The 12,505-nt window shown below is 29.3% G+C and overlaps 2 protein-coding genes and 1 long non-coding RNA gene across 3 annotated transcripts; 1 reads left to right on the plus strand and 2 right to left on the minus strand.

Annotated features, from left to right (window-relative positions):
* Window positions 1–2,290: 2,290 nt before the first annotated feature.
* Window positions 2,291–3,271, minus strand: LOC124543412. Its single transcript, XR_006967459.1, has 2 exons — window positions 3,151–3,271; window positions 2,291–2,767 (listed from the first exon to the last, which is right to left on the minus strand). It is a non-coding gene; the product is annotated as an uncharacterized LOC124543412 (long non-coding RNA).
* A 2,350-nt stretch (window positions 3,272–5,621) lies between these two features.
* On the plus strand, window positions 5,622–9,013 carry LOC124543314. Its single transcript, XM_047121497.1, has 8 exons — window positions 5,622–5,753; window positions 6,290–6,545; window positions 6,648–6,755; window positions 6,830–7,299; window positions 7,706–7,808; window positions 7,882–7,977; window positions 8,612–8,767; window positions 8,948–9,013. Exons 1-8 carry the CDS (start codon window positions 5,719–5,721, stop codon window positions 9,011–9,013), a joined length of 1,290 nt encoding a protein of 429 aa, XP_046977453.1. The 5' UTR covers window positions 5,622–5,718.
* LOC124543315 (BPTI/Kunitz domain-containing protein-like) lies at window positions 8,824–11,903 on the minus strand. Its single transcript, XM_047121499.1, has 4 exons — window positions 11,719–11,903; window positions 11,458–11,649; window positions 11,268–11,355; window positions 8,824–9,334 (listed from the first exon to the last, which is right to left on the minus strand). The coding sequence occupies exons 1-4, from the start codon at window positions 11,882–11,884 to the stop codon at window positions 9,172–9,174; spliced, it is 609 nt and encodes a 202-aa protein (XP_046977455.1). The 5' UTR covers window positions 11,885–11,903; the 3' UTR covers window positions 8,824–9,171.
* Between the last annotated feature and the right edge of the window lie 602 nt (window positions 11,904–12,505).

Consider the following 12,505-nt stretch of genomic DNA (forward strand, 5'->3'; position numbering starts at 1 on the left):
AAATTATAATTTGTGACGCGAGCAAATTATTCATTTGCAATTTCTTCTTAATTCGAACTGAAACTAGTTAACGTATTGTACTATCTTCTATGTTCCATTTTGTTTATTAATCTTATCAGGACGGCATAAAATTTCCAGTAGTGTATTATACAATTTCACAGATTGTTTACAGTGATATTTTATGATTTATTGATTAGGAATCGGTATCTACTTGTGGGTTGAAAATCTGATGTTATCGAATCCTTTTATTAGAAATAATAATAACACTAGCAACACCATAACTCGAAGCCTTGAAACTAGTTCTGATTTTTTAAAATTAAGTACTTTTAATTCTTGAAATAAAATGTACTTATTTAATTAGTTTTTCAGACAGATAGAAATGATATATTTTAGTATTTTTATATCAATAAAACTCAGTACTATTTGAACTAGACGCGTTTTATTTAAAATGCAATTATAAAATAAAACTTGCTGATGATTTGTAATAACATATTTTTATTTATTTAATTAAGTAAAAAAAATTTAATATTAAAAATAATAAATTAAGATTTTTTATTTAAATACATTCTATGTACAAAAACGAATAAAATTTAGTACATTCAGATTGATTCGAGTACTAATAGAAACAAATGTGCACACATTTACAACTCAATCAGTTGCAAAGAACTCGCTAAAAATTCAGTTGTAAATTGCGACCAATATTGTATCTACTTGTATAAAAGAACTAACGAAATGCGATCCATGTTTATTCAGTTACAATACTCCGATGTGTGATCCAAAGATGTTTTCGAATCCTTATGTAGAATTATAAAAGTTGTTAGGTCCGAAAAACCATACGTTAGATATTCCGTTAAATGTATAAGAGTTTGTAATAAAAAAATGTACAAATTTGAAGACATCTTGTGGCAAAACATTAATTTTATCGATGATCCTAGAACATTTCCTAAGGATCTGGCAAGCATTGTACTAAGTAAGTGTACCAACGGTCTAGTTTTTCTCGACGGAGAATCTTCTGAGCGATTTTGCATGATATTCCGGAACTATTATTAAGTACAATAGTAACAACAGGCTCTTCTAGGTGCGGCCGGTATTAGCTTTGTTGGATATGTTTGAGTGTAAACAGTTTTCTTCGTAAATGGATTAATCGTCTCTGATATTGCTTGATGTTTCACTTCCATATTAATTCGAGCAAATCTGTCTCCCTTTTCTTCTTCTTTCCTAATAAGAATGTAATAAGGACGAAAGTCGTTTGAATACATGTTTGTGAGGATTATTTATGATTTTTTTAATTTTTTTCATTAATATCTATATATTTGAAATTTTATTACCTGACATAAATGATGATTATTATCATGAGTTTACCTACTTTTTTCTTTTTGAAACATATATTTTGAAAGAAAAGAGGTTGTATTTACATCTTAAAAATTGAAACATTCTATGATGTTACATACATTTAATTATGCTTGTTTAAGTTGTAACTTAATACTGATAATTATATTAATTTCAAATTAATAAATGTTAGTGTTACAAAGGGTTTATTTGTTCTTTTATTGAATACAGTATTCTATAACAGAACTTTAATGCATACTAAATTCTCTCTAATTACAAAATAACATATAGGAACTTATAAAGTACTAAACCAAAGACTACTTATATATAGAATACGAATAATTATTATACTGAAATTGAAAACGACAACGCAAATAAATTATGGCACTTAAATAAAATATGAAATTAAATACTTAAGCTTCATTCAAAAGAAACATCATAAAGATCCCTTTTAATTATTTAGCTTTTGTAAACAAAACAAAACAATGAGAAAGTTTTATAAATGAAAATTTTCTCACTAAGAAATTTGTTTTTTTAATTGTTTTTTATTTTATAATTCATTGTACTAAGTTGTGTCACTTCTTTCTCAGCCTGATTTCAAAACAATGCCTCCCTTTCATGTACTTTATATTATAAGAGTATTTATTTCATTATAATAAAGCGCGTGAATGCTTAGTCCACGTGACGGAAGCGAAACACTTTAACGTAAACGTTTTTGGCGCAAAAAGTTTCACTTAATCCATATTCGTGGAATGTTTTTTTAAAAAACAATTTTAATAATTATCAAATAATATGTTTAACAGTTGTAAAAGTTGTTGTCTTACAGTGGAGTGAAAACTCTCAAAATAAATCATGAGCAAAAAAAGTAAATAGCTATTATATATGGAGTTGCATCCAAATGACCTTGAAATTTTACCGTCTCAGAAATCAGGATTCATCACTTCAAATTAATTAAAGATTATTTATAATTAATTAATAAAATTTATTCTCAGGAACTAGTATTTATTTTTACTGCAACGATGAGACCGGGGCGTCGAAGAAGTGTGGAAGATCAGCTTTAATTGTTGCAGAATTGTTTCGCGGTAAGCCTCGTTATAAGTTGGGCTGTCGTTGATTTGGTGGAAGATTTCTTCTATCTGAGGGGCCAATGACGTCTTTTGTATATGTAATGTCTTTTGAACTTTTCCAGATATTTTATTTTGTGAAAACTTGCGATAAGCCTGTTAGATAAAAACTCAAAATGACGCCCAATCAGTAAGAACATGTTATCAAAAATTAAATACTACATGGATTGAAATATTTTCAATGTTGTTTAGTAATATTAATAAGGGGATGTGCTGTTTACAAGTCGAACGATATATTTTCTTCTAGGAATGGGAACTTTAACATATTTTCCTGTACCATCTTCTCCGATATCACGTGCATTGCATATAGAGCACTGTAAACAATGTTTTTTTTTTTTCAATATAGACATAAAAGTCTCGTTTACAAAAACGAGGAAATGGAGAGTTAAACTAATCTGTATGTTAATGAATGCGCTATCACATAAGTTTCGACGAAGAGACAGTCGTCGACTAGCTTTCCATTTAAACATATTTCATTTTCTTTCGTTTACATTCTTAAATATGTCAAGTGATTCTTTAAAAAGTTTCCTAAACTCATTCAATTGTTTTAAAATGTCTGGCTCAATCTTTTTCGAATGTTGACTTTTAAAATGTGTATTTTCTTTGCATGTAGTCTATGAAGAAAGAATTCGTATTATGTTTAAAAAGGTGAATATTTGTAAATATTTGAACATTTAATCTCAAGATTGATACTTACAGCATTGGTGAAACAAAATATTAAAAAGATAAGACCCCAGTAATATAGACCAAATATCTGCATTCTGGACTGAAAACTAATATGAAAATAATTTAAGCTGAAATATTACACACGAAGTTTTCTGCTTTATTTTATTGGTAATAAAATATCAAATAATATGTTTTGCATTGGTAATAAAATATACCATTGTTCAATAAGATTGAGCAATCGTTTAGCTTTGTGATACAAATAGCGTACTGATTTCTTGCGAGGGCTCGTATAATGTATTAGGAAGTGCAAATAATTCACAAGATCCTTTATCCTGGAACGTATAATTTATTCTATATAAAGAACGACTACGAAGCTTGAAAAAGAATAAATATGCAAAAAACGATTACTTTTTTACAATATCAAAACCCTCCCTAAAGTAAAATCGATAAAAGTATCGATTATATTCTATCACCGCATAAGAAAAGCTCATATTATGCCTTATATAAGAAATTAAATTTGTTTAGCTTAAATTAAAGTTGGAGGAGAAATATTAAAGTGTACCTATGTAAATGAAACCTTAAAAGTAGTATTCTATATGAATATGATTTATATTATATTCGTCATAAGTATAAAACAAATAACTTTTTTTCTCGCTGGAAAAACGCATTACGCGTTTCCCCCACGTGATGAAAGTGGGGGGTGGGGTGTGGGACTCCCCGGAGCCCTGAACACCGAGTGCGCCTAAGCACACCGGGTTTACCCACTAAAAACCAGCGGTACCCTCTCCGTCTTTCGGCGGACACCACGGAATCGCTTACCCATGCTACCGTGAATAAAACGAATAACTGCGTAACAATAATAATTAAGAATTTTGAGGACATTACTCATTTGGTATGGGTTATTAAAATACTTAGCGTGCACGATGTATAAGTATATTATTGTGTCTTAGTTATTAAAAGGAACGCTTCTATAATGAATCATTTAAAAAAGTTACAACTAATTAATGCTTCAAGTATACACGTTAAAGCTTGAGTATACTGATAATTTATTCAGGAATTTCTTTTTATTCCTACAGGGCAATAGATGTTATAGAAGTTGAACGACTAACACTAATTTCAATAAATGAATATCTAATAGTTAATCTCATGTTTAAGTTTTACTTGCTTATCTATGTTTTTAGAAGAAAAAAAAAACATATGTACGTTTATGATCCATCTGTTTATTATAAACAGTTCACACGATTAACATAGAATATGCAAAAATGTTTATCCGTATGGCATAATTGAAAAATGTTTTCCTTTGTACTGTCAGGGCTATCGACAATTTATAAGTTTCGTAATTGATCAACGAAAATTGAATGATATTATGTTTTGATTAAATAATAAACAAGTTTTAATAAATTGTAAATATATATAGATACTTATATATAATACGGAACTTCGTCATATATCTTAAAAAACACATGACTTCAAAACTCAAAAATCGTCTTATTTAAAAAAAAAAAAAACAATGTAATAATAACAAAGATAATGAAATCAATCAATGATAAATATACCATATATTATTGTCTACATACCTACAACTATTACAAATAAAATAAAATTTACTTCGTAGTAGGGCTTTTTGCAAATCCGTCTGGTGGGTACCACCCATCGGATATTCTACCGCGAAACAGCAGTTCTCTGTATTGTTGTATTCTAGTTTGAAGGTTGTGAGGCAGTGTAACTTGAGGCACAAGGGCCATAATGTCTTAGTTATCACGTTCTTGACTGTGGACATTGGTGACCACTTAGGTACCATCGGGTGGTCCATTTGATCGTCCCGTCAATATGTAATAAAAAACATTTTTTGGTATAATTGTTGAAAAATTTATTTTCCAGTACCAAAACCTACTGTAGTAGATTACGAAAACAAAATTTAGTTTGACGACAAATTTACATAAAACTTTAATGTTTGATATTTAAATTGAATGTTAAAAATTATAAATTTAGTTTGTAAATCCTTAGGAAATATAATTTAAAAGCTTAACGATAGTTAAGGACACACGAATGCAATTTAGTCGACGTTACTTCACATGTCATATAAATAACATACTTTATATCCATTTACCGTTATTACTCTATCAAAAGAATATAAACTAAAGTAATTTTGAATATAATTACATAAAAACGTCTCTTGTACTATATATTTACGGTAAGTAGGTAGAGTATCTTTACTTTAAGACTCTGCTTACATTTTTTTATAAAATAAAATAATAAATAAGATAAATTATTATTGCTAGTTTTAAAAGTCACCATATAATATGTAGCCGTTTAATTAAGTTATATGTCGTATATAATGTGTTCAAGAATAGAACTTTTATAGTACAAACTATAATATTCTACTGCATTTATGATTTATGAACAGTCTTTTGTTTCTAGTTACTTTCTCATATTTATTGCGATTTATTCATATACAGGGATATATATGGCTGTTGGGTTAAAAGCTGTCTGAGAACCGACCAGTGAACACTCCAAATCTAAAGAAGCAAACTTATTTAATCAGACACGGTAGATTTAAAAGGCATTTTAAAGGCAGGCAGGCTCAGCAGTTATTAAAATGGGATTTTATTTTAGCGATGAGAAAGATCTTATGTAAGTTATTAACTTCTAAAGCAGTTACTTATTATTGGTTAAATATTTAACACTTTTCATTTTACATAAAGATAACTTAATTCTCTTATTTGAAAAGCACATATATTTAATATACTTATAGTCTATAGAATTAAAATACTTACTATTTATAATGATTTTTTTTCCAAAAGACACATTAATAACAAAAAATGTAATGTTGACTTTTCATCAATGTGGCTGACGCCATTATTTAAAATATTTTTGGAAAAATTTCCATTATTTCCAACATTATTCCTTTTCGAAATATAACCATATTCAAGAATAGTTTTATATGCGTGCGACGTGTCCTATGTAGTATGTAGCATCATTTTGATACATTACCTATGTATATAAAGCTTAATTACATAAATTTGACAGCCACCTTAAAAGCCAGTGGTTCCATTACGTACGCTGTAATCTGACCAAATATATTAAAGTAAAACACAATGTATAGAATAAAAATTATTCGTACATGGTGTATGTTCATATACTCTTCATATGAATTATCCATATTTCAGCGGAGTTCGAAGTGTCCTGGACATAAGGTACATCCAAATATTACGACGTTGTCTACAAACTCTGAGTGCCTGGCCTGGTAAAGAAGTGGGCGAAAGTGAATCTAAGTATAATTATATTGGGAAAATTTATATATTTTTAATTAACCTTATTTGTTTACCTCCTGGCGTGCTTTACATAAAAAAGTATTTTGGAGTAATCGACTTTCTTGAATTGGGTCATACTTATGTAACTGTTTTTATTAATATAACATCATTGGTAAGTTATCCGTCTGTACCTTTATTGTAATAATAAATATACAAGCTGATTAATTTGTTGTTCCATTCGATATAATTGAACGAAATTGTATTTATTTTTAAGATACGGCTTTTATTGATATTCATGAAAAGCTACAAAAATCTCGTGGGTGATTTCATAAAAAAAATTCACTTGTTTAACCACAAACACCTTTCCGAATACGCAATGTCGGTAAGTTTAGATAACGTGTTACAGGAACTATTTTTAACTTGGATTTGTATACCACTCAACTCCCTTTTTTTCAGACTTACATCAAAGTCCACAAGGTATCCCATTTTTTTACAATGTACTTAAATACTATGGTATTCATTGGTATTATCTTATTCAACGCTACGCCGATTTATAAAAACATATCGTCTGGTGCATTTAGTAATTACAAAACAGGAAATGTGACATTCGAACACTCTGTATACTTTGAGCTGCCTTTTGATTATAAGCATAATATTAAAGGTTACTTGGTTATATTCTTTTTCGATTGGTACATGTCATTTGTTTGCTCCTCTTGTTTTTCTAACTTTGATCTTTTAATGTCGCTAATGATTTTCCATATCTGTGGACATTTGTTGATACTGATTGACAACCTCAAAAAATTTCGGAGACCTTCGATGAAGATCATGGTTGACAATATAGAATATGAATGGTATTCGGACGAAGAAATGAAACTCGTTTCCCGTGATCTGCGAAACATTATTTTACATCACAATCTGATAGTAGAGTAAGTATGTGCTGTTGTTGAAACGGTTATATATTTTAAGAGTAGGTATGCCCTAAACAATGCCTAAAGACTATTTGTAACAAAAGAATGATGAAGCGTTGATCTATTTCGACTTTCAAAGAAATAATACTTAATGACATATTTTATCATTTATTTATTTACATGGGATGGGATGGCAATCTGCCACTACCGAAAGAGACCAAGCACAGGATCTTCGCACCTTATATACATTACATACGAACTTAGCTAGGGGTTTTTACTGAGAATTTCTTGACTAAATACTTCAATATATTAATGCCATCTCAGGATATTTGAATTATAAGCTTTTAAATATAACAATTGTATTAATGTAAAAAAAAACTATAAATATGACTATTTTCTTTATTATTATTAATTATTTTTTTAGATTTATAGACAGAATGTCCCAAACTTTTGGTCCCGTATTATACCTTTACTATATGTTTCATATTATAAATGGATGTGTACTACTCTTGGAATGTTCTCAAATGGTAAGTTACACAGTGGTTTATTTACCACGTATTAAATTATGAAATTGTGATAATATACGAATATTATTTTCAGAGTGCGGAAGCTTTGGCTCGTTATGGCACACTAACATTCGTGGTATTTCAACAATTAATACAAATTTCAATTGTATTTGAGTTACTTGGAATATCGGTGAGGAATTCATTTCTTTAGTTATTTACAATTTTTTTAGAATGTACCTTACACTCCGAAACGTTCAAAGAAATATTTTAAAAATCAGTACCGTAAATAATTTTTTACCAAAGTGAAACATGATGATTTTGTCGTACTTAGTAAAAATCTTCATACTAACAAGAAATTAAAATATCTGTGGAATAATTTGATAGAGCCTATTTTGGGAGCAAAGGTTCCTGCGCTATAACTAAATGTTAAGACACAAACAAGTAAATGGATAATAATGTCCTCTAGATCGAATTTGGTGATGGTGCCTCATAATATCAAAGGCAGTAGGGAATATGCACAATTATTGGCGCAAACACAAGTTCATTCTCTATTGAATCACTATCTAAACCCGAGGTGACAGTATTACGTCACGATTGGACGTATTTGAGGCGTACGGCAATAAGCCGAGCAAAGTCAGCCGATTTCTAAATCCGCGCTCCTGCCGAAAACTTCTTAGCACGTAATCCTAATACCAATTTTTTGGACCAAACCGGGATTACAGTATTTATTGTTATTATAAAATAGCTATAAGACAAACGAGGCAGCTATTATTTAGTAACTTAATATAATTTTCGACATAATGAGTTCACTATTATAATTTTAGAGTGACAAGTTAATTGATGCGGTGTACTCCGTACCTTGGGAGTGTATGGACAAACCGAATAGACAGAAAGTTTATATAATTCTTATAAAAAGTCAAAGATCACTTGCAATTAAAGCGGTAGATATGGTGGATGTAGGAGTACAGACTATGGCGTTGGTACGTAATCTTATTAAATATAATATTTATTCTATTCATAAAATAAAAAGCAAAAAATTAAACAAAATTCTTTATTTAAGTCTATCTTTAATAGATGAAATAGCTCCTTTTTAATTTGTATATGCAATTCTTAAATATTAATCTGTTTATGTCAAATATAATTAAATTGTATTTTCACAGATAATAAGAACATCGCTGTCTTATTTTATAATGTTACGCACATTTGCGAAAGATGACATCCTTTGAAGATCGCAATCTAAGCGTACTAATTATATTATCTTTCAATTTTAAACTCTAAACACTTAACACTTGCTGCAAGAATATGACACAAACCAATATGTAATAAAATAAATTTTGAAATCACTTCTTTATCGTTTTATTACCATAAACGAATACTGTATTTTTTAATGAAGTTCATCAATAACTATGGGAATACAAGTTGTAAATATATGACTTCTTCCGAAGGTATTGTTAGGAGGATTTAAACAAGTAGAAATACATTCAAGTCGAGTCTGGAAGTTGTTTTGGTTTCCTCCGCATCCTGAATACATCCGTCTTCTACAGGTTCTGTAAAACATTGTAACCATTTTAATAAAGTCAATCGACATCCCATACTTTGTTTAACTAATATTATAAATGCGACATTACTTTTTTTCTTATCCTTTGACGTTTTAATTATTGAACCGATCGTCATGATAAATTACATACACTTTGCCAATTTTCTATCCAATAATTCGATGGGATCGCGAACCAAAACAATCGGAGAGAGTTTAGTCGCAGCACCAAATACTTGCTTTCCGAATGGCGAAAGCGCTATCAAATAAACACAACTAAGAGAACCAAAGCAAACACGGGACAAGGCTCGGTATCAAGTTTTAAAAATATAGCAAGAACAATAGATCTCATAGCAAACGCCTTTGTCGAAAATATGTGAAATATTTCAAACTACAAATCCACAACATTTTCCTTTGTAGCAACATCCTTAATTCTTATACTATACAACAATTAGAGCTTCTAAGGTAAGAATTGGAAGACACCCAGTCATTAAAGAGACCAGAAAAGACTTATGGTAAGCTTTAGTACCAGTGAAGGTATCATAACCTCGAACGGTGATAAAACAAGTCAATTAGGAAGAATCATATTTCTCTCCACAGGAAACAATCCTATCATAACACACAACCGAAGACCTGTTTGGTAATTTGGTCATGGTTAGCCGGAATACTCCATCCTCGCCAAGGCCCAATGACGCTGACGGTAAGCGAACCACCCTCCTCTAAGAAAGTGTCAAAAATGACGTAAAATGGTAAAAATTGCCCGATAATTAACAGATTGTTCGAAACGAACAAAAACAAAGAATACAACTTTCAAGACATATTCAGGAACCATTAAGATGTATGGAATGATAAAAACTTCTTATGTACTACTGCCTTTGACAAACACTTATTTTATTTTGCATAAAAAAAACCAAATAGCGAACAAGAAACAACTAATTCCTAAACTTAAATTCCAATGCTGGCTGGTAATAAAAACATGCAGTAACAATAAAATTAAATCAAAAAGTACATATTAATGATAAGATGCACGAAAGGTACAATCAACATTTCTGTGAGGGACAAATAAAACAATAACAAATATTTAAGATCCACTCCATCCATATTAAAAAGAACCACCACTGACTGCCAGTGTTGGTACAAATTTCTCTGTCAGTAAAACGTAATAACTGTTTTGGTTCTATACAGCATTTTAAGCTAGGATCAAGGGATCCAGTATTTCCTATTTTTATAAGCCAACTGCTAGAGAAAGGCAAATAATATATCATACACTGTATGTGATACATAAAAATAACAATTAATTTTAGTAATACATACACATATAATTACATTAATTTTAAAATGATCTCTTTACTTTCATAAGGCTGACATTTAAATACTTTAAAAATAAATTACAAAAATATATAACAAATTTATATATTAATTTAGAAATTAATTGTCTATGGTAAAATGATGTCTCCGGTTATGGTAAAACATCATACTGTCCGAAGCCAAGGGCGAAGATATATGAAATGAAAATATTGTTTATAATCCTAGAAAGTTAGCAGTAGTAGTGTCGTTCACAGGATAATTACAACAGTCCTGCAAGGAACACTCTGATATGCTAATTACACAGTACAACCATGAGTGTAATTATACAGTTGTTTCTGCTATGTTATGCAACCAGCATGTACTATTTCTGTGTACAGTAGTTGTATGTATGTTTTATGTATGTTTGTATGCATAAACATATGCATTCTTAGAAATGTCAATCTTTAAAGATTGAAACGGTATAAATTCAACTATTCAGTTGAATTACTATTAACTATCCACATGTATGCATTAAATTCTAGTAAATATTTACAAAAATATCTATTCACAATATTATTTAACTGTAGTAAATTGAGATGTATTGGTAATTTTTAATATGATTAGATGTAATATGTACTTGATACAAAGTCCAGACTTACTTAGTCAAGGAATCCCAAGCCCATCGATTAAAGTATCCAAAACAGCTTCCATAATCAAATGCTAATGAACAAAATTGTGGAATTTCACCTAAAATATCGAAACATACAAATCATATAATTGTTTAAAATTTTCAAAATCTTAAACGCACTTTATAGTACAATTACTTTTCAAATAATTAGAAATACTTACCATGAGAATTTGTTTTATTCAAATGGCAATAATTTTCACAATCTAGTTTGGTGTCAAATCTGTTACCGTTACCTTGACAGCCCCCCCAAAAGAAACGGTAACATTTTGCTTGACGTACATCATAATACCATTGCAGAATATCAGCTCTACAAGGCCCTGTATCAGGACGAAGAAAACATGTTTTGTGACGAGCTAGAAAACATTATATTTTAAGTTATGCTTTGTATTTCTGCAATAAAAATAAAGACATCTTGATTTAACCTTTTATAGTTTGATCATATTTTAAGCAAATTTTTTTTTCATTTGGATTTTGTGTTGTAAGGAACTTATAACGTTTTGGCTTTCTATGACATTTTATGTATGTGATTAGTAGTATATAAATAATGATAACTAAAACAAATAACTTTAAATGTTCTCTACATGTCATGATTAAATAAAATATTCAAATAAAAAAACTTAAGCTTTGTAACTATGGTACGAATGCATTACATATTTTTATTGCAAACTATAAATGTTTTATTAATAATAAAAATGTAACTGGGGATTTTTTAGGTGTTAACTATTTTAAGTATCGAAAACCATTCATAACTTTATTTTGTAACAGTATATAAATACTTAAGTATAACCAAATATACTAGAGTTCATTCCATTTATCGCTAAAACTAACCTCTGCTTGGTATTTAAGTACCTAGTAAGTAAAAATAAAACACATTTAGTAGTCTCATGTATTAATTAATACTGATATGATAGGTTAAAAATCTATATCGTATAGATACTAGAACTATATAGTAGAACTAGTTACTTCATGAGTTTGACATTGACAGTGTCAATTTTTAACGTTTAGAATTATTGTTTTGACGTCCGTATCTTATTTAAGAGGTGAAATAAAAGTGTACATTATTTTTGAAAGACATTGTAAGATAATAGCAATATTTGATATCTGTAAAAATATTAATGTAAAAATATACTTTAAACATAATGTTAATATTTAAGTCGAAAGGATAATTTGTAAACGAAACTGTTCAGATATACGCTGGGTGGGGTGCGT

The sequence above is a fragment of the Vanessa cardui genome, chromosome Z (assembly GCF_905220365.1).
Source record: "Vanessa cardui chromosome Z, ilVanCard2.1, whole genome shotgun sequence".
In the NCBI taxonomy this organism is placed as follows: Eukaryota; Metazoa; Arthropoda; class Insecta; order Lepidoptera; family Nymphalidae; genus Vanessa; species Vanessa cardui.

Coding starts and splice junctions, on each gene's coding strand:
- LOC124543315 (XM_047121499.1), bottom strand. CDS start 11,884: ATGACATGTAGAGAACATTTAAAGTTATTTGTTTTAGTTATCATTATT. Junction 11,650..11,718: donor ATATGATCAAACTATAAAAG/GTTAAATCAAGA, acceptor AATGTTTTCTAG/CTCGTCACAAAACATGTTTT. Junction 9,335..11,267: donor GCTTGGGATTCCTTGACTAA/GTAAGTCTGGAC, acceptor AATGTTTTACAG/AACCTGTAGAAGACGGATGT.
- LOC124543314 (XM_047121497.1), top strand. CDS start 5,719: ATGGGATTTTATTTTAGCGATGAGAAAGATCTTAT. Junction 5,754..6,289: donor AGCGATGAGAAAGATCTTAT/GTAAGTTATTAA, acceptor TCCATATTTCAG/CGGAGTTCGAAGTGTCCTGG. Junction 6,756..6,829: donor TTTCCGAATACGCAATGTCG/GTAAGTTTAGAT, acceptor CCTTTTTTTCAG/ACTTACATCAAAGTCCACAA.